The 22,239-nt window shown below is 32.8% G+C and overlaps 1 protein-coding gene across 6 annotated transcripts in view; it reads right to left on the reverse strand.

Moving 5' to 3' along the window:
• Positions 1-22,239, reverse strand: part of LCORL (ligand dependent nuclear receptor corepressor like) — a 180,383-nt gene that overhangs the window by 120,206 nt on the left and 37,938 nt on the right. For all 6 annotated transcript variants that reach the window (XM_063107882.1, XM_063107877.1, XM_063107879.1 and 3 more), the window contains exon 2: positions 5,691-5,756. In XM_063107882.1, coding sequence (XP_062963952.1) covers positions 5,691-5,756 — 66 coding nt within the window. The remainder of the gene's footprint in view (positions 1-5,690; positions 5,757-22,239) is intronic.

Consider the following 22,239-nt stretch of genomic DNA (forward strand, 5'->3'; position numbering starts at 1 on the left):
TGCAAAGTTTATGACATTCAAAGCTTCTTTGGAGAACTTTCTCCAAAAAGAGAGAATAGTTATGCTTTCCTCAAAAGGACAGAGTCATGAGACTGATCAATGAAGATGGAAACTACAAATTCTACTTTGTTACCAACAAATTAAAAATTAGCAGCAGTGAAAAGTTTCTTCCAAAACCACTCAACCTGCAGATGGTTCTGAATCGAATTCAAGAATTAAAATATAAACCTCTCAAAACATTAGTATATGTGATATAAAAATCTTCAACTTTAAAACACATTGTGTGCCAAAGTTGACATTTAAGGTAGCATAAAATTTAGAAGATATTTTTCAACAGAAACAGTAAAACAGTAGGAAGTAATGTATTCAAACATTATGCATTTCATTTCATAATTTTAAAAAGTTACAGTAATATACAAGAATCCTTTGCTATCCAATTTATTTGGTTCCTAAGTTGTGAACAGTGAGGAACAAGGGCTTAGATTTCCAAAGATTTATATAAAAACATATGCTAATCTATTTGATTCCTGCATACATATTTGTACAATGAGGAATACCTATACTTGCAGTCCTAGCATCTAAATAGTAAATCATTTTTAATAATGTTAACAACAAAGAAAGCACATTTGTTTAGAAGAGGATAAGAAAGAAGCTGAAGATGTCTATAATGGACAGCTTCCACAAACTTCTTCAAGAGGCTCTATACTTTGATAACACTGGTTTAATTTTCCTTCAAAACATATGGCTGTCTTTGTCCTTGCTCAGATGCAGTTTTATTACTATAACTAATACCATTACTCTTTAGCCATCAACTTTAATTAGAAACTTTTCTAATTCAAAAAAGCAATAAAAAGGAGGAAGAATTTACCTAAGGCATCTGGAGAAAAAAGTTTGAACATTTGGGGTATAGAGGGCAATGAAACAAATATGTGCCTATGTGTGAAAAAAAGACTGCCTGAGATCCAAAGTTTGGCTAATTTTATAACTCACTCCCCAAAAAGCACATAAGAGGACACAAAGTAAAAGATCTATTTAAGGGCCGAACCCGTGGCTCACTCGGCTGAGTGCGGCGCTGGGAGCACCCAGGCCGCGGGTTCGGATCCTATATAGGGATGGCTGGTGCGCTCACTGGCTGAGCCCGTTGCGAGCGACGCCAAGCCAAGGGTTACGATCCCCTTACCAGACACACACACACACACACACAAAAAATCTATTTAAATTAAAAGAATAAATGAAATGAAATACTAAATGAATTAGTTAAATTAATTACAATATATCCACAATGAAATCCTATGCAGCCATTAGAATGATAATCTAGAACTTTATATAACTAAATGGAATACTAAGAATGATGATCCAGAACTTTATATACATACCCAAATGATATACACACATAGCAGGCACAAAAAGCATATATACTGTGTATACAGTACATACTATTTTAATAAAAGAATAAATATATACATTTATACAAAAATGTTAACAAAGAGTTATCTCTGGGTAGTGGCATTAAAGGTAATTTTTTTCGGGCCGATCCCGTGGCACACTCGGGAGAGTGCGGCGCTGGGAGCACAGCGACGCTCCTGCCGCGGGTTCGGATCCTATACAGGAATGGCCGGTGCGCTCACTGGCTGAGTACCAGTCACGAAAAAAGACAAAAAAAAGGTAATTTTTTTCTTCCTGGCTGATCTGTATTTTCTAATTTTCTAAAACGTCCCTGTGTTACTTGTATGTAAAAGAAATAGTCTAAAAATAAAATAGAGGCATTTATTTCCTTAGAACATTCTGCCCTCTGTATAATAAACAACTAATTTCTGAAAGAATGTAAATATAAATGTATACATAGATGCATCACTATATAAACAAACCATAAATAAAAGCAGGGGAAGCAAGAGGCTAAGGTCACAAGGTGCAACTTGGGTTACCAGAAGGCAATTAAATATTACACTAACTTCAAATATGAATATGGATGGACAGCAGGTAAGAAAGGAAGACAAAAAACATCAAGCATAGCTTAAATTCTTGATTCTTTAGAGTTTTTCCTTTATTCATTCGTAAGCTTGGCAGAAAGGATGGTGAAACTACAATTATTCAGCACTGCATATAAATACATCAATCAGATATAATTTAAAATATTTAATTCAGTGCAAAACTATGCTAAGAGATTTAAGGAAAAGCTCTCCTTAGCCATAAGAATGATAAAACACTGGAATGGGCACATTTTGGAATCTCAATAAAGTCATGTTCTGTATGGATATCATTCATCTGACTTAAGACAGGTGGTTGGGACAGATATCTTCCATACATACTTTCGGCTCTATGATTCATAACTGTTCAACATGAATAAAGAATGAGCAGAAAACTTTTGATTTCTCCCACCGCCATTATCATTCTCTCAACTTAAAACACTAAAGTATACAAAAGAGAGAAGGACCCTTAGAGATACCTTGGGTCCCAGTACAATGGAAGGTGCCAGAGTACAATGGAAGATAACAGAGTTAGCACACATAATTGACTAGATTCAAGATCCAGAAATAATTCAATCAAAAATCAAAGTAAAAGATCTATACTGGCACTACCTATTTTGTATATGAATCATACTGTAAGATTTCAGATACGTCTAAAAAAAATGTTTTCTCTTAGTGCCCTATGTTTTCAAGCTAGTAATAAAACAGCTAACCTACGGTATCACTGCAATTATATCACAGATCAATATCTATAATAACCAGTATTTATGCTAGAGTCTTTTTTTATACATTTAAAAAAAAGTATAAAAAAATCTTTGTGTAGTCAAAGCCCAATATTATCCCCTTTGTGCCTTACTGTCTCTAAAGAATCCCTTTTGCCAAATCCCAACTAACATGTGACATAGGAAGCACCCAAGACTATCATTGCTTTTTGTCCTGGGGTATTTTGAAGCAAATCATTTCACCAGTAAATACTACAGTACATGTATCTAACAGATAAGGATTAAATAAGGAATAGTCACGATACCATCATAACAACCAATGCAATTAGTATTAATTCCTTCACATCACTCAATATACAATTATGTTCAGTTTTCCCTGTCTCAAAAATATCTTGTAATGGTTGATTTGTTCAAATCAGGACCCAATCCACATCCACATATCACATATAATTCATATGATTCTTAAGACACCTTTAATATATAACATTTTCTCTTCCTTTATAATTCTATCTACTTTATGCTACAGCCTTTGGAAGAGGAGGCTATAACAAACAGTAACACATAAATATAGAACTCTGAACACTCAAGTCAGTATTTCTCAGAGTGGCACTCTGAGTTCCAGGCTGCACATAATCATGAGTAGCAGCTACAAACCTGTAAACTATATTATCATACTGCAAAGGTTTCAATGAGTTAATCATAAACACTTTTGAGCACTGATGAGTTGCTAGGAATAGAAAGTTGAATACCATGTCCCTGAACTCAAGGTTTTAAGGACTTCAAAGACCTTAAAGTTGTTGGTAATACATTTAAGATAATCCATAGGTGCTTTAAAAGCTAGATGGGAAAGACTGAAAAACTGTTATATTCCTATAGTCCTGCAAAACCCCACTCCCACCCCAAGGATAGTTTAAAAAAACAGGTTATATGTGAAAAAAGTATTTATACATCCAAGACTCCCAACACAATTGTTTCCCTTATGGTTCTGTAATTTTATAAACTGAATAAAATTCATCTGATATTCTACACTGTTTTATTATATACATTATATGATCAATATCACTGAAAAAACTAATAGTTGCTAAAAATAAACAATGCTCTTAATTTAGTCAGTCATAGACCTCCCTTTCCAACATCTGTAAGAGTTTCAGTAAGAAAAATAAACTATGATTTTTTAAAAGTTCCATATTTTTAAAATTATATAATACATGCTTGATATTGGAGAAAAACCCACATATATAAAAGAAAACCAAAATCATCCATAACCCAACCATTCTTCAAATATAATCATCATGAATGTTTTGGCATCTTTCTAGTCCATTTTCAATAAAAACATACCTATCTCTCTCTCTCTCTCTCTTTTTTTTAACAAATATAGGATGAATCCGAATACAGTTTATGCATGGCAACTTGCTTTTCTTCACCCCAACAATTCTTCTGTGTTAATGGCTGTATACATGCCAATTACGGATATAAAATTATTTATTAAACAGCCCCTTATTTTTTAATACAACATTAAAAGGGCTATAATGAGCAGCCTTATATGTACAATATATATTTTGCACACTTATCTGATTTTCTTGAGATACCTAAAAGTAAAAATACTGTATAGGTATCTATTTTTTTAAGGCTTTTGATAATTACAGATAAATTGTCTCTTGGTGCTAAATTGTACTGAGTGATGAATAAAAAGTCCTTTTCCCAGCCTTACCTTGAAAACATTAGATCTCATCATTAAAAATAAATTACTTTCAATTTGAGAGTAAACTTTTGTTCTTTGGAATATGTTGTATAAAATATAATGGTAAGTATGTAAGAAAACGTAAGCATGATATAACACTTTGGGAATATAATCTACTCCTAAAATAATAAATTATACTTACTTTTTAAAATTTATAGAATAAATATTTAGAAAATTTTATAAAATTATACAAATAGCAAAAGGAAACCATCATACTTTTTGGCAAATATGAGAAAAAACATTTCAATATAGGTTAAAGATAAAATGTGAAAACAGAGTGGTAACATTAAAATGGAATTACTACTTAGGAATATCCTTTAGATATAACAGTTGAAAAGAAAACCAAAGCAGGTCAAACCTAATAAAAAATGTACTTCTGCTAAATTTAAAAAAATGTTTTTTAAAAACTTATTTATCAATATCTGCATCATTACTACCAATATTACTACCACACACACTTCTCCCTTGAACACAGCAACAATGGATCTACTTATTCTCAAAAACTATGCTAGTAAAGAGCCAACTCTGTAGATTGGAAATATGCTGTCTCTACAGGCTTAAGTGACTTTTCAAACTCAGTAAAAACTAGAAAAAATTAGTCTCCTGACTTATACCCAATATTGTTTTCTATAAATTCTTCATTTAAAAAATGTTTATAACAACTTCTAGCTCTTCAGATATTCGAAAGGAATGTCCTGATAAAAACAGATAAAGGGAATTCAATGTATTTAGTTCACTCAGCCAGAGATTCTCCCAGTCCAATATTCATAAATGCTCCACTAGGAAAAATATAAGACTATGTAAAACAAAAAAAAGGAAGTAAAAATTTTGGGAACAGCTTTGTAGAAGACATTTATTTAATTAAACATTTATATAATTAAGTTTAATTAATTTGATTAAATAATTGATTTAATTGATCTAATTCAATTGACACTTTTAACTGATTTATTTAAAATCTATTTAAGAATAAGTTAGAGCACGTAATTTATAGAATAACAAAAATTAAATTACATCACTGAGACAAAAACAAGCTTTGCTTTCTACTTTAATTTAGTGTACCAAAGTTTTAAAAAAGATATTATAATATGTAGAAAAATACCATGTAATAAAAATACTTGGATTATTTCATTTACTTAAAATATTTTCTAATTAAAAGAGATCATAATTTCATGTTTAATACAAGATTAGTGTAGAATACCACTTTTCATTTGCTAAATGGGGCCAGAGTCTAAAATTTTAAGATAAAATTTTCAAAATTACCTTCAAATAAACTGAGGTCCCTTCGTAGCCGTGGTCCATAAAGCCCTTCTAAAATACTCTCAAAACCTGTGTTTTAAAAGAGAAAAAGTGTATTAACTACTGGAAAAGTTTCATTTTATAATAATTAAAAACCATAAACTCTGTATAAATCAGAAAAATATTAATTTAATGTTACTATGAGTATTATTTTTCCTCTAGATGAATTAAGCTGAACTAGGCAATATACAACACAATAAATAATCACGCAATGACTATCAAAAATTACATGACTGTAAAGAAGTTAAAATATTCAAATGCATATATTCACCACTAACACAAGTAAACACCTTTCTCATTTAGAAACATTCCCGGTTTAAAATATTATGAGCAGATTTCTTATGTAATAATCTAATAGAGAAGAAAAGAATGATTAGAAGACATGTATTACAATCCTGTTCATATTTGTTTCAAAAAATACTAATCTTTAAAAAATTAGCACCTTTAACCTCAATTACAAAAATAAGTAATCAGTGTCAATGGGGAGAAATTCCTGTTGTGAAAAGTATGATGCATACAATTTAAACCTTCTTGTAAAAAATTAAAACACAACAATTTGTTCTTTGCTATGGACTGCCTTAAATTTTAAGAAAAAAAAAATTACTGAAAATTTTGCCAAGTTAACAAAATCCTAGTTCATTAATTTCCTAAATATTTTACTATCTGGATATACTAATATTAAAATTTTACAATTATTCTTTTTTGAAGTCTGTATCATATTCAATTTTAAGCACCTTAATAAACTACAAGGCATCCAAAAAAAAAAATTACCAGGATGACAAAATAACTAGAAAACCAAGAGAAGGAACTAATGTAAACATGCGTGGATTAAGGAGGAAAAAATTAAAAGTGGTATGGAAGACCCCTATAAATGAAAGGAAAAGTAGATTTTCTTAGTGGTGTTCCTAATTGTAAAACATTAGAAATACTTCCACAGGAATATTTCATAAATTATAATATACTTAAAAAAAACATTTTGATAACTCAAAAATCAAAATTCATCTTAAAAATCAATGGTGTATCATAGTCAAAAAGTGGCAACATTTCTTCATTTAATAGAACATGAACTAATGATGCATCTTACAACTGATGATGTCTTGGATTTGACAAAGTAAGATATTTATCATGGGTTTTGATAAATACATACTAAATAAAAAATCTTTGTGAAATGACTTAGTACTAGTTCCCATAAGTGGAAATTTCAGGCAGAAGAGTTAATGAACTACCTGCCACCAGAGAGCTTTCAAGAATGGTAAAGACTTTCACACTAGGTAGAGACCCAAATGGAGTAAGCCCAAACTCCTCTTCTATTAAAATATTAGATCTCTCCTTTGCTGTAATTAGTATGCTTCAAAAATACTACCACAAATTACTATTTTAGAATGTTGTTCTGTGGTACATTGGACAAAATGTATAGCCTCTCCCTGTATAGCCCCACTGAATTTAAACAACATACATTTCCTGTTTAAGTCTGAAAAGAAAAAAAAGCACACAGGGAGTTATACTTTTATTCTATTGTGTTTCTTAATTCCTCAGTAGATAAGACCAAGGTCTTACATACATCCTGTTAGAATTTATTCACACTGCATCATGTTGGTGCTACTGTAAATGGTATCTTTAGTTAAAAGTTTTGTTCTTGCAGGTTTATAGGAATACAATTGATGTTTTCAAACTGGCTTTGTATCTAGCAACACTGCTAAACTCCAATTACAATAATTTATCTGTAGATTCCTGGAGATTCTCTACATATACAAATATATCATTTATCTATAAAGATAATGATAGTTTTCATTTTCTTTCCTTTTCAAAACTTATTGATTTCTTTTTTCTTGTTCTTGCCTTACTTCCTAGCTGGATCTCCATTATGATGTTGAAAAGTAGTGGTGATAGTGGGCATCTTTGACTTATAGTCAATCTAAATGGAAAAGCATTCAAGAAGTGTCATCATTAAATAGAATGTTTGCTGTATCCTTTTAAAATAAACACAACTTATCACATTAAGAAAATTCCATCTATTTCTAGCTTGCTAGGTTTTTTCTATCATGAACAAATGACAAATTTTATCAAATTTATTCTGAATCTATTGAAATAGTCTTGTCACTTTTCTTTTTAATATCTCTTAATACGGTGAATTGTGCTGACTGATTTCTAATGTTGAACCAAATTTTTTCATTCCTGGGAAAATCAATTATCATGGGATATTTTTACATGTTTGATGGTTTACTGTCCTATTTCCTTTAAAATTTTTGTACCTATGGTTGCCACTGAAACTGGACTATAAGTTTCCCTTTGTACTTGTCAAGTTTTGCTATCATGTAATACTACCCTCATAAATTAAATAGCAATGTTCCCTCTTTTTCTATTCTCTAGAAATAGATTATGAAATGTAGGATGCTTTTTGCTTAAATATTTAGAAGAGCATTCTTGTTCTATCAATAAAGTTTATCTTCCACAAAATTGTGGCTTTGTCTATTTCTCTTTTTTAGTTCCGCAAATTTTAGCTTCATATGGTTTTATATAAGGCTATGTTATTAAGTGCTTATAAATTTTAAATAGTTATATCTTTCTGGACAATAAAACTTTTTATAATTATGAAGTGTCCCTCTTTATTTCTAGATAAGGTTTTTTCATCAAACCATACAGTCTAATTATACAGTTGTAAAGCATTTTTTATTTTTCCCATGATACATCTTTTTCAATTATTTCTTTACAACCTTTCTGTAATATTAAAGAGTATAGTGGGTTTTCTGTTCTAATTCACTCTAACATATTTGTCAGGATTCAGTAATTTATTTACGTTTTATATTGCTTTTTATTAATGTACCTGCTGTTATAGGAAATAAGTAATTCCAATTACAGATATATTATTATAAGTATGAGAGAGTGATCATAGTGAGATATTTAAGCAAAAAATAAAAACATGAAATAATGAACCAACTTCAAAGCAAATACTACTACAAAGTTACTAAGCAGTAATATTAAATTTCTGATAGCTAAGAAAAATTTATTCATATATCTTAATTTTATTTTATTTAAATTTTATCTCAATTATTTTATTTTCACTTATTGTCTCTTTCTTCAAAAAAAAGAAGATATAAGACCATGTCATTTCATTTTTCTGCTCAAAAATCTTTTACTTTACCAATATGCATAAAGTACTTGTACATAAACACACACCAAATGACTGCATGGAGCAGAGATGGCCTGTGCCAATTAGGAACATCCATTTGGTATTCATGCTTGATCAAGAGAAAAACTTCTACTTTAAGTATCTCAGATTTCAGGGTTGGTATGACTCAATATGTGTCTATCAAAAACATGGTATTTTAATTTGGGGAGGATCATAAGTTGTAAAGGTCATATACACTGGAACTGTTGTGGCCATTCATATCTCCTATGAAGGAATTCTACTTGAGAATGAAGCCAACTCAGAAGACAGCAGAGTTAAGTGATGGCAAGAATTCAGTAATTTAAATAGTAGTCAATATATTTGGGTTTAAATTCTCTATCTACTTTTGGGGCCGGCCCGTGGCTCACTCGGGAGAGTGTGGTGCTGATAACACCAAGGCCACAGGTTCGGATCCCATATAGGGATGGCCGGTTGCTCACTGGGTGAGCGTGGTGCTGACAACACCAAGTCAAGGGTTAAGATCCCCTTACCGGTCATCTTTAAAAAAAAAAAAAAAAAAAAAAAATCTCTATCTACTTTTGTTCTATTCGTGTCAAGGGTCTATAGGTCTATTTCTCTCCTTTCCTGAAAACTTTGGAACTGATTAAATATTGATCATTCCATTTTGATCCTTTTCTATCAGTATGAAAATTATGACCTCTATTTCTACTTTCTGTGTTAACCCAGATATTAGGATATAGGCTTAAAGTTAATCAAAATCATTATCCATCCTTCCAAGACTTGGACTTCCTTCCTATTTATGTTATTGTTCTGTGTACTCCACTTAACATGATGTTTAATGCTTACACACACATTTACCACTTCATGCTGCTCTCTCTCTCTGCTTTGTGTTTTACACCTCCTTCTCTTTCCTCAATGTATTTTGTTAGTTTTTTTCTACTATATTCCACTTCACAAAATTCTTCTACTGTACAATCTGCTGACAAATATAGCATGTTTTTTTAAAAAGTCAATTTTATTGAGGTATATCTTTCATACAATACACTGTACCAATTTTAAGAACAAATTTAAGTAAATTTTGAAAATGCATAATTTCATTTAATCAAAAACATAACTAAGATATAGAATATTCCCATCAATTCAAATGGTATCCTTGTACCCTTCTGAGTTAATTGCCTGGGACATTGAAAAGTCCAGCTCTAATCTACTTTCTGTCATTATAAATTAGACTTGTTATTTTTAGAGTTACATATAAAAAGCTAACAGAACTAATACACAGAGTTGGTATGAACATGCATATATGTCCTTCCAGACATACTTTATCATCTCTCTTGAATAAATATTTATATGAGTTATTTCTAGGTTGACTGGTAAGACTTGTTTTTGATTTGTTAACATCTTGAGAAACTAAACAGCTGTTTTGCAAAATGGCTGCATCCTTTTACATGTCCACCAGCAATGTATGAGAGATCCACTTGTACCACAGCCTTACTAATAATACATGGCATTGTCGATCTTTTTAACTTTAGCTATTCCAATGGCTGTGTAAGGATAACTCACAGTAGTTTTAATTTGCAGTTTCCTAATGACTGCCGAATTCTGAGCATCTCTTGAAATGTCTTTGTTGGGTTTTGGTAACAGGGTAATGCTGGTCTCAGCAAGAAAACTGGGAAGTGATTCATCCTTAATTTTGTAAGTTTGTATACTGTAATAATATTTATGAGACCTGAAGTTTTCTTTGTGGTAAGGTTTTAATTATGAATCCAGTTTTATAAGTTGATAGAAAACTATACAGGTTATCTATTTCTTATTGAGTCAGTTTTGGCAATCTGCATAAATTATAGCATTTATTTGTAAAAAGTTGTTAAAAAGATTCTCTTATTTCTCTTTTAGTATCTGTACAATCTGTAATGATGTCACTCTTTCATTCCCAATACTGGTTTGGGTATCCTCTCTTCCTTTGATGGCTTTGACCAGAAATTTGGCAATTTTATTGATCTTTGCAAAATACCAACTTTTGGTTTCAATGATTTTCTTTATTGTCCACTTATTTTTCATTTTTTATTTCTGCCCTTACTTTCATTATATTCTTCCCTCCAAATATTTTTTAGTTTCACTTGTACTTGTTTTTCTAAGTCTTTTAAGGTGGAAACCTTCATCATTGACTTAAGAGCTTTGTTCTTTTCTTTTCTTTTTTTAACCTTTCAATTTTATTCATTGTTTCATTTCTTAATATTTTCCTTAATGCTTTCATCATTTAACTGTATATTTAGGAAGCTCTTTAAGAACTAGAGAAACTTGAACATATTGAAAGGATAAGAGCTGTATGAAGAAGTTGGGATCAGGGTGCAGGGAAATGATATAGCTTTCAGAAAGTGAGGAACACTCTGAGAGAGGAGGAAAGGGAGAATGAGTCTTGAAGACTTCTGGAAAGAAATTAAAGGAGACCTAAATAAATGGAAAGACATCTCATATTCAGGGATTGGAAGACTTAATATTATTAAGATGATTGTTAAGATGATCACTACCCCTCAAATTGATCTATAGTTACAACATAATCTCTATACAAATCCCAGATGGGTTTTTTGTATAAATTGGCAAGGTGATCATAAAATTCATATAAAAATGCAAGAGATCCAGAATAGGTTTAAAAAAACAAAATGAAAAACGTTGAAAAGGAAGAAAATAGGAGGACTCACTTCCTGATTTCAAAACTCATTAAAAATCTGCAGTAATCATGACTGTGTGATTTGAGAGCTTTGTTCTTCTCTAATAAAAGTATTTAAAGCTATACAAATTCTCCTCTCTTCACTACTTTAGCTCCATGCCATAAATTTTGATATACTGTCTCTTTATTTTCATTCAGTTCAAAATGTTTATAATTTCCTTATGACGTCCTGTTTCACCCACAGGATATAAATGTGTTAATTTCAAATACAAGGGGATTTTCTAGAAATATTTGTTATTGAATTCTAGTTAAATTCCTTCCAGTCAAAAACATAAAATCATTGTAAAATGATTACAATCATTTTAAATTTATTGAGACCTGATTTATGAATATCATATGATCTGCATTGATGAATATATCACACGCACTTGAAAAGAAGGTGGTGAATCTGCAGTTATTGGGATAAGTGCACTATAAATGTCAATTAGGCCTAACCAATTGATAAAGTTCTTTAAGTCCTCTATATCTCTACTGATTTTCTGTCTTATCTTTTATTTATTTATTTACTTACTTACTTACTTATTTGTTTAAAAATATGACCAGTAAGGGGATCTTAACCCTTGACTTGGTGGTGTCAGCACCACGCTCTCCCAAGTAAGCTAATTTGCCATCCCTATATAGGGATCCGAACCTGCAGCCTTGGTGTTATCAACACCACACTCTCCCAAATGACCCATGGGCCGGCCCCATCTTTCTTCTTTTACTTTTGTCAGTTTTTGCTTCATGTATTTTGAAGTTCTCTTATTGGATGCACATATATTTTACATTGTATGTCTCCTTTCTGAATTGATACCATCATCATTGTAAAATGCCCCTCTTTATCCTTGTTCTTAAGTCTCATGTTATGTCATCCACACCAGCTTTCTTATGATTAGAAACATTTTCATTATGTCTCTTTTTTCATCCTGCTATGGGTCAAATGTGTTGACTTCCATTGTAACAGTGCTCAGAGGGTGAGAAATCCGATTATGGTATTTGAAAGGTGAGGCCTTTAAGAGGTGATTAGATTGTGAGGACTGTGCCCTCATGAATAAAGTGATCCATTCATGGAGTAATAGGTGTGATTCTTTATAAGAAGGGCAAGTGAGAAGATTAGCTCTCACTCTTGCTTATGCTATTCTCTCACCATGTGATACCCTGAGTTGCTGTAGAGAGTCTCCACCCAGAAGAAGGCCCTCACCAGGACTTTAGACTTCCCAGCCTCTGAAACTGTAAGAAAAAAATTTCATTTCTTTAATTATCCAATTTCAGGTATTCTGCTATAAGCAACAGAAATTTACTAATAGACATCTTTAACTTTTAATCTATGTCTTCATATTTACATTGAGTTTCTTGTGGACAACTGAATCTTGCATTTGTATCCAGTCTGAAAATCTCTGCTTTTTAATTGCAGTGTTTATACCATTAAAATTCAATGTTAACTGTTGATATCATTGGGTTTATAGCTACTACCTTGTTATTTATTTTCTATTTGTTTCATCTGCTATATGTTCCTCCACATTCCCCTACCCCACAACATTCTTCTTGGTTAAGTGACAATTTTTTAGTATTCCATTTTATTGACACTATTGAATTATTAGCTATACTCATAGCTAATAGTTTTTAGTTTTTTTGGTGCTTGCCCTAGAGTTTACAATGCTCATTTCAACTTTTCACAGTCTCCTTTCAAACAGTATAGTAATATAATTGTACAATAATTATATATAGTTATTATATAATTTAAGAAGCAGTATACATCTATGTTCCACTCCATCCTATCTGCCATGGTTACACATTTTATATCTGCATCTGTTATAAATTCCAAAATACATTACTTTTACTTTAAAATATTATTTTAAATATATTAAAAATGAGCATCTTTATTTACTCATATATTTACAATTTCTGTCATTTTTTTTCTTTGTGTCGATCTCATGACTAAAGAACTTCCTTCAATATTTCTTGTACTTCAGGTGTGCTAGCAGTGAATTCTTTCATCTATTGTTTTTTATGAAAAACAAATACCTGTTTGTCTCCATTAAAAAAAAAAAAATGTTTTGTTGGGTATAAAATTCTAGGCCACCATTTTTAAATCCCAGTACATTAAAAATGTGCTTCCATGGGTTTTGACAAGTCAATAGGCTTTCTTTCCTTTGTACCTCTGTACACCATGGGCCTTTTTCTCTGGCTGCTTAAAAATTTTCTCTAACACTGACTTTCAGCAATTTGATGATAATGTGTCTTGGTATGGTTTTCTTTGTGTGTATTCAGCTCAGGTGAGCTAACTGGACCTGCAGGGTTATAGTTTTCATTAATTTTTAAAAAATTTTTGGACATTATTTCTCCAAAAATTTTGTTCTGTGGTCCCCTTTTGTTCTGGGATTCCAATTATTTATTTTTTAAAACAATTAATACTACTTTACAGGTTGCTGAGGCTCTGGTTCACTTTTTTCCCAGTTCTTTATGTTTGGGTAGTTTCTGTTATTTTTCAAATTGACTGACCTTTTCTTCTGCACAGTTCCTAATTTGCATTAGAAAACTACACGTTTAAAATGCACAATTTGAAGAGTTGTGACATATAGACTCATAATATCACTGCCACAATCAATGTAACAAAAACTTCCAACACCCCCTAAATGTTTCCTCATGCTTATTATTATTATTGGGTTTTTTTTGTTTTTTTGTGACCGGTAGGGGGATCGCAACCCTTGGCTTGGTGTCGATCGCACCGCGCTCAGCCAGTGAGTGCACCGGCCATCCCTATATAGGTTTCGAACCCACGGTGGGAGCGCTGCTGTGCTCCCAGCGCTGCACTCTCCTGAGTAAGCCACAGGGTCGGCCCTCTCATGCTTATTTTTAATCCATTTCTTCCTCCACTCACAACCTTAAGCAAACACTTGCATGCTTTTGGTTACTACAACAGATTAGTTTGTATTTTCTAGGATTTCATTACAATAGAAATCTCATATCACAGACTTTTTGGTGTGTGTGTGTGGGGGGGGGGGTGTCTGGTCTTTTTCACTTAGAAGAATGATTGAGATTTATCCATACTGTTACCAGTTATCATTAGTTAACTTCCCAATATATCCCATTACATAAAAATACTGCAATTTTTTATCTACTCAGAAATTGGTGAATATGTTTTCATTTTTCTTGAATAATTAATTAAAAGTGAAATGCAGTGTTATATGGTAGGTTTATGTTTAGCTTCTTAAGAAACCAAACTATTTTCATGTTACTGTGTCATTTTACATTTCCACCATCTGCCATTCATGTATGAAAGTTACAGTGGTTGACTAACATCCTCACCATCACCTGGTGTGGTCAGTTGCGTTTTTTTTTGTTGTTGTTGTTTGTTTGCTTTTTCTTTTCTTCTTAATCATTCTGATGTCATCATATCTCATATGGTTTTAATTTGTATTTCCTGTTGACCATCTTTTCACATGCTTATTGTCATTAATACATTTCTGTCTTTAAAAAGTAACTCTTACATGAGGAAAAAAAAGAATATGTACCTATCTGCTCAAATTTTTTGCACACTTTTTAATGTGGTTGTTTGGCATCTTTGCATTGTAAGAACCTCTCCTGTTTTGTTTTTAAACATATTCTGGATATAATTCCTTTATCTGATATAAACATTGTGACTATTTCCTCCCAGTCTATGGTTTGCCTTTACGTTTTCTTAATGACGTCTTCCAAAGAATAAAAGTTGTTAATTTTGATGAAAATCAATTTACCCATTTTTTATTTTCTTTATGGTAGTCATTTTAAGTCTAAGAATCCTTTCTCTACCCCAAGGGTACAAAAGTTTTCTCCTAAAAGTCATAGATATTTAAGTTTTACATTTAGGCCTATGGCCCATTTTGATTATTTTTTGTGAATGGTGTGATAGGTTTAAATTGATGTTTTCTCTATTTCTTTCCTATATTAATATCTATTTGATCCAGCACCATATGTTGAACCATTTGTTTCTATTTTACATCCTCCATTTCCCTCTTAATTATGTTTATATTATCCTTTTAGTCATTAAGCAAAAATTGAGCAAACTGTTACAGCAGCTTTCATCCTTCTCTAATTCTAAGATCTACTATTTCTGGTTCTACTTCTATTGACTGGTATGTCTCCTGACTATAAAATATATTGTCCTGCTTTCTTGCATGTCTAGTAATTTTGTATGGATGGCAGACAATGTGAATTTTACATTTGTGAGAGCTGGATTTTCCACCCACTTTAAAGAGAGTCAGACTTTACTTATTCAGGAAGTTGAGTTACTTGAAGAGCATTTTGAGGTTTATAAAAAAGGTTTTATAGGCAGAAGCAGAAAAGCCTTTTTATTACTTCATTAGCTTTCCTGGATCTCCACTTAATACCTCCTGTATTCAATGATTGTTCTCACTGTGGGTGGTAGAAACTTGAATGACTCTCACACCTGTATGAGTTCTGGGAACTGTTTTATATCTCCCAGAAAGTATGCTTTCCCAAAGGTATTATTTGTCAGGCCTTGTCACCCTATACACACATGGACTGGTCTTCAGTCAGATTCAAGGGCAGGCACTTCATGCTGATCTCTTGAGCTCTTTCTCTGTGTAGCTCCCTACTTTCTGGTATTATGCCCCCACAAATTCCAGCCATTCATAATACACTGAATATCAATCTCTGTCTTCTGAAGTAAGTGAGACCACTGTGTTCTTTTTAGGTCCATCCTGCCTGTGCTGCAGTATGGGAATTATCAACAGGCAAAAAGCTGAAGTGATCAAGGGCCTATATCATTAGTTTCATTTTTCCTAGGGATCACAGTCCTGTGCTTTCTATTTTCCAATGTCTGATAATTTCTGTAAATATATGGTCCAGTTTCCTAGCTGTCTAGAGCAGAATACAAATCCAAACCCTATTACTATCTCATGATCAAAGGTAGAAATCCATCCTCTAACTTGTTAATTTCAAAAATTTTGCTTATATAAGTTTTATTCTGTTCTTTTTCAAATAGTTAACATCTTTTTAATAGCTTCCATTCTCTGCAGATACTTAGGTCTGTCATTTCTTTAAATATGGAAAATTTTTCTTTTAAAATTAAGTCAGTATTTGATCATTCCAATACCTTATATCATATAAGTCTGTTTCTGCTGTCTTATGGTTCTTGCTCATCTTGCCTTGTTTCTTTGTGCAATTAATTTAGTACTTACTGGCTTTTGCTCTCAAAAGATTAGATTCCCTACAGCCTAGTATAGACGTGCCCTCCTCCAGAGAGTTCTGACAACACCCAATGAATAAGTTATGTTACATGGCAACAGGAAATTAAGGTTGCAGATGGAATTAAGGTTGCAAATCAGCTGGCCTTAAATTAAAATTATCCTGGTGGATGCAATGTAATCATAAAGGTCCTTAATTTGGGAAGAGGGAATCAGAAAAAAAGAGATGGCATTGTGAGAAAGACTTGACTACGGTTACTGGCTTGGAAGAAGACCATAAGCCATGGAATTCTAGCAGCCTCTAAAAGCTGGAAAACACAAGAAAATGGGTTCTGGCCTAGAGTCTTCATGAAGAAACACAGTCCTGCCTACTATTTAATTCTAGCCCAGTGAGATCCATTTCAGACTTCTGACCTCCAAAACTATAAGATGATAAATTTGTGTCTTAACCCACACACAAAACTTGTGGTATCTGTTACAACAGCAATAGGAAACTAATTCATGCTACAAACAAATTTCACGGCTTGAGATTTCTTGATTGACTCAGGGTACAGATCTGCTAGATGGCCATGGCCAGTTCAATGTTAGATATTTTTCTCCCTTTACATTATCTTTTTGTTTCACCAAGACAATCTTCTGGGACTGGGGAAAGGAAGGATTACTCGTTTTTACCCTGAAGGCATGACCCTTTGATGTCCCTGTTTAATGTAAAGACAATCCACCATAGAACTACCTACTTGAATAGGCCCTGGGACTTGAATTCTGATCCTCCTATTAATCAGCCATGAAAGCACAAATATATGGTATTAATAAATGACTTTAAGCTTAAGCAGCTTTTTACCTTTTGTTTTCTATTTGCTTCTAAAATCAGCTTGGGTATACTCAACTGTCTTTTTAGCTCTTTACCACTTTTAATTTTCTTTTTTAACCTGGCATTTTTCATTTTCAGCAGAAATGTTGATTTAGATAACTTAGGTCACCCTTCCAAAGATCAAAATTCTTAGTTCATTCAGTTTGACTATACAATACATTTCATTTAAATGAATACACACAATTACCCATTCCCCTATTGAGAGCTGTGTGACTTTTCATTTTTTTTTTTGTTATTATAAACAGTGCTACACAGAAAACCTTCCTAAATGTCTCATCCTTCCTAGTGTTACTTTCTTCCGGGTTGAAATCTGTAAGTGGAATTACCTAGCTGTAGGGTATGAGCATTTTCAACTTTACTAGATATTACATTACATGGGTGAATCATCTTACAATCCTATCAGCAGTGAGTTCTTATTCTCCCCAAATGGTCACCAAAAGTTGGTATTAATCAGACTTCATATTTGCCCAACCCATGAATATTTATCATTTAAATTTGCAGTTCCCTGATTATTACTGAGGTTTAGCATATTTTCATAATTCTATTTTCAGATTTCCTCTTTCACCATTTTTCAACTGGACTGTCGGCCTTTTTAAAATTCATAGTTTTATGTATTCCGGGTAATAACTATCAATTTCATGAGTTAAAAACATTCCCCAATTATGATTTGACTTCTCATTTTGTTCTTTCATACAGTAATTATTTTGTTTAATTTTAATGTAATGTACCATAGTCAAATATTTTTTATATCTTGTTTTACGGTTTGTGCCTTTTTTTATATAAGAAAAAATCTGAAAATCAAAGATAATCATTTTATGTGTGTATGTGGATTTGGTTTTCACATGCAGCTCTTTAATCCATCAAAATTCATTTTTTTTATGAAGAGTGTAGTCCAGAAAACCAATTTTATCCTAAGCACCATTTCATTTATTACCCATAAAATCACAAAATGTGTGGAGGTCTGTATTTTTGTAGTTAATAGCCTTATTAAGGTATAACTTACTACCAGAAAATTCACTCAATTTCTGTCTCTAAAGATTTGCTTTTTCTAGATATTACATATAAGTAGAATCATACCATATGTACTCTTTGTGTCTGGCTTCTTTCACTGAACATAACGTCTTTGAGGTTCATCTGATTGTAGCATATATTAGTACTTCAATCCTTTTTATGGCTGAACAGCATTCCATTGTATGGACATACCACACTTTATTGATTTGCCAGCTGATGGAACATTGTTTGTTTCTATTTTTGCTATTGTGAATAATGCTGCTATGAATATTTGTGCCTTTGTGGGGAATATATTTTCATTTCTATTGGGTAGGTACATAGGAATAGAATTGCTAGGTCATACAGTAATTCTATGTTTAACATTTTGAGAAAATGCCAAACTGTTTTCCAAAGTGGCTGCACTATTTTACATTCCCATCAGCAATTTTTCCACATCCTTACCAATACTTGTCTGCCTTTTTTATTATGGCCATTCTAGTGGGTGCAAAGTGCTATCTCATTTCCCTAGTGACTAATGATGTTAAACATCTTTTCATGTGCCACTGGCAACTCACATGTTCTTTGGTGATATGTCTATTCAAATCCTTTGTCCATTTTTCAATCAAGTTACACTATTTGTCTTTTCATTACTGAGTTATAAGAGTTCTTTTAGATATGAATACCTTATTGGATATATATCTATCTGCAAATATTTTCTCCAAGTCTGTGGGTTGCCTTCATTGGCAATTTTAAGTCCGATTTATCCACTTTTTTCTTTGTGGATCTGTTTTTAGGCTCTCTGTTGTCCTGTTCATGTACTCCCATGCCACAATGTGTTAAGCACTATTTTACAATTGTTAAAATATTCATTTAACATTTTATGATTTCCTTAATAAATGTCTAACATACTTGTTGGACTCCTACCATTTCTAATAATATATCTATAGATTCTCTCACATTTTTCTACACAAATAACCTGTAGAAAACAATAACGGTAATTCCTTTTTCAAGTCATGTGCTTTCTCTTTTTTAAATTTTGTTTTGGCTGTAGCCTCCAGTTAATATTAAACAGAACTGGTAATAGTGAGCATCCTTGATAATTTATTCATTACAAATGAAATTCTTCTAAAGTGTCAAAATCCTATATAATGCTTGCTGTAGACTTTTGGTTGATAGCATGTCTGTATCAGAATAAAGATTTCCTTCTGTGGCATCTTGTTTTATTTTCTTCCAGGGTTAAGAACATTTGTTAACTGGGAACATGGGGAAAAGGCTGGGCAGTGTTTAGGACCAGAGGTTTCAACGAGATCAAAATCAGCTTACTAAGTGAAAAAGAGCAGTAGAGGATACTGAATTACATACACTAGAGTTTAAAATTTCAGAGCTTTGGCACCACTAACCCTCAGGCCTGGAGGCAGCAGCACCGACCCAGCACCCTCCGTGGGACCATGGCCAGGTGAGACTCTGCTCCCGAGAGGCACGCCCTACTGACCCTTAGGCACTGAGACAGCAACAGGCAGCCGAGTGTTGGCAACATTCCCTGCCACTGCTGCAGACACCAGGGTGGAATGAGTGAATGGTGACAGCCTCTACCTCAATGACTAAACACCAACAGAGAGATATTAGAGATATGAAAAAAATAATAAAGTACACCACCACCAAAGGAATATAATAACTCTCAAGTACTAGATCCTATAGAACAGGAAGTCATTGAAATGACTGACAAGGAATTTTGAGCAACAATTCTAAGGAAACTAAATGAGATACAAAATGACTCAGACAACACAATGAAATGAGAAAAAGTGTGCACGACCTGAAAGAGGAAATGTACAAAGAAATCGATGCCCTGAAAAAGAAGGTAGCAGAGCTTGTGGAGCTGTAGGACTCATTCAACAAAATAAAAAACATAACAGAGAGCTTAAACAGCAGGCTAGAAAAACTAGGAGAGAATTTCTGATCCTGAAGATAGTCAATTTGAAATAACACAGGCAGACAAAAAGAAAGAAAAAAAGTTTTTTAATTGAAGAAAATCTAAGAGAGATGACAACCTTAAGCACTCAAATCTCCAAATCATGTTTATTCCAGATGGGGAGGAAAAAGGAAATGGCATTGAAAACATATTCAATGAAACAACAGCAGAAAACTTCCCAGGTATAAGGAGAGATACAGATCTTCAGATGCAGAAGGCTCAAAGATCCCCAAACATATTCAACCCAAAAAGGTCCTCTCCAAGATGTGTTATAGTCAAACTGGCAAAACTCAAGGATAAAGAGAGAATCTTAAAAGCTGCGAGAGAGGGCCGAGCCCGTGGCGCACTTGGTAGAGTGCTGCGCTGGCAGCGCGGCGACACTCTCACCACGGGTTCGGATCCTATATAGGACTGACCGGTGCACTCACTGGCTGAGTGCCGGTCACGAAAAAACGACAAAAAAAAAAAAAAAAAAGCTGCGAGAGAGATGCATCAAATCACCTAAAAGGGTGCCTCTACCAGATGAACATCAGACTCTTCATCAGAAACCCTAAAAGCTAAAAGAGAATGGGATGATATATTTAAAATACTAAAAGACAAAAATTACCAGCCAAGAATACTTTATCCAGCAAGGCTATACTTCAGAAATGAAGGACAAATAGTATATTTCCCAGAGAAGCAAAAACTTCAGGAGTTCACTACCACACGACCAGCCTTACAACTAATTCTCGAGGGAGTACTGGGTCTGGTATCTGAACAACAAAACAATCATCACTACCATGAATACTGAAGAAAGAACAAAACCCACCAGTAAAATAAAATGCTAACAGTGAAGAGAGAAAAAAGTTTATCTACTATCCCAAGAAACCACCAAACACACAAAACAAACAGAAAGAAAGGAACAAAAGATATTTAAAACATCCAAACAAAAATCAATAAAATGCCAGGAGTAAATCAATACCTTTCAATAAGAATTCAATGTAAAAGGATTAAACTCCCAATTCAAAAGACGCTGCCTGACTGACTGGATTAAAAAGAAGGACCCAACAATATGCTGCCTTCAAGAGACCCACCTCACCTGTAAAGACAAACATAGACTAAGAGTGAAAGGATAGAAAAAGACATACTTTTCAAATAGAAATAAAAACGAGATGGAGTAGCTATTCTTATATAAGATAAAATAGACTTTAAACCAAAAACCATAAACAAAGATAAAGAAGGCCACTATATAATGATAAAAGGACCTGTACAGTAAGAAGACACAACAATCATAAACATATATGCACTCAACATTGGAGCACCCAGATATATAAAGCAAACACTATTAGACCTAAAGAAAGAGATAAACACTAATACCATAATAGCAGGGGGCCTGAACACCCGACTCAACACTGGACAGATCACTTAGGCAAAAAATCAACAGAGGAACACAAGATCTAAACAGCACTTTAGACCAATTGGACTTGGCAGACATCTACATAACATTTCATCTGACAACCTCAGAATATTCATTTTCATCAGCACATGGAACATTATCCAGGATGGACCACATGTTAGGTCACAAATCAAGTCTCAATGAATTCAAAGAAATTGGAATTTTTCCATGTATTTTTTTCAGACCACAATGGATTAAAACTAGAAATCAATAACAAATGAA

The sequence above is a fragment of the Cynocephalus volans genome, chromosome 9 (genome assembly GCF_027409185.1).
Source record: "Cynocephalus volans isolate mCynVol1 chromosome 9, mCynVol1.pri, whole genome shotgun sequence".
In the NCBI taxonomy this organism is placed as follows: domain Eukaryota; kingdom Metazoa; phylum Chordata; class Mammalia; order Dermoptera; family Cynocephalidae; genus Cynocephalus; species Cynocephalus volans.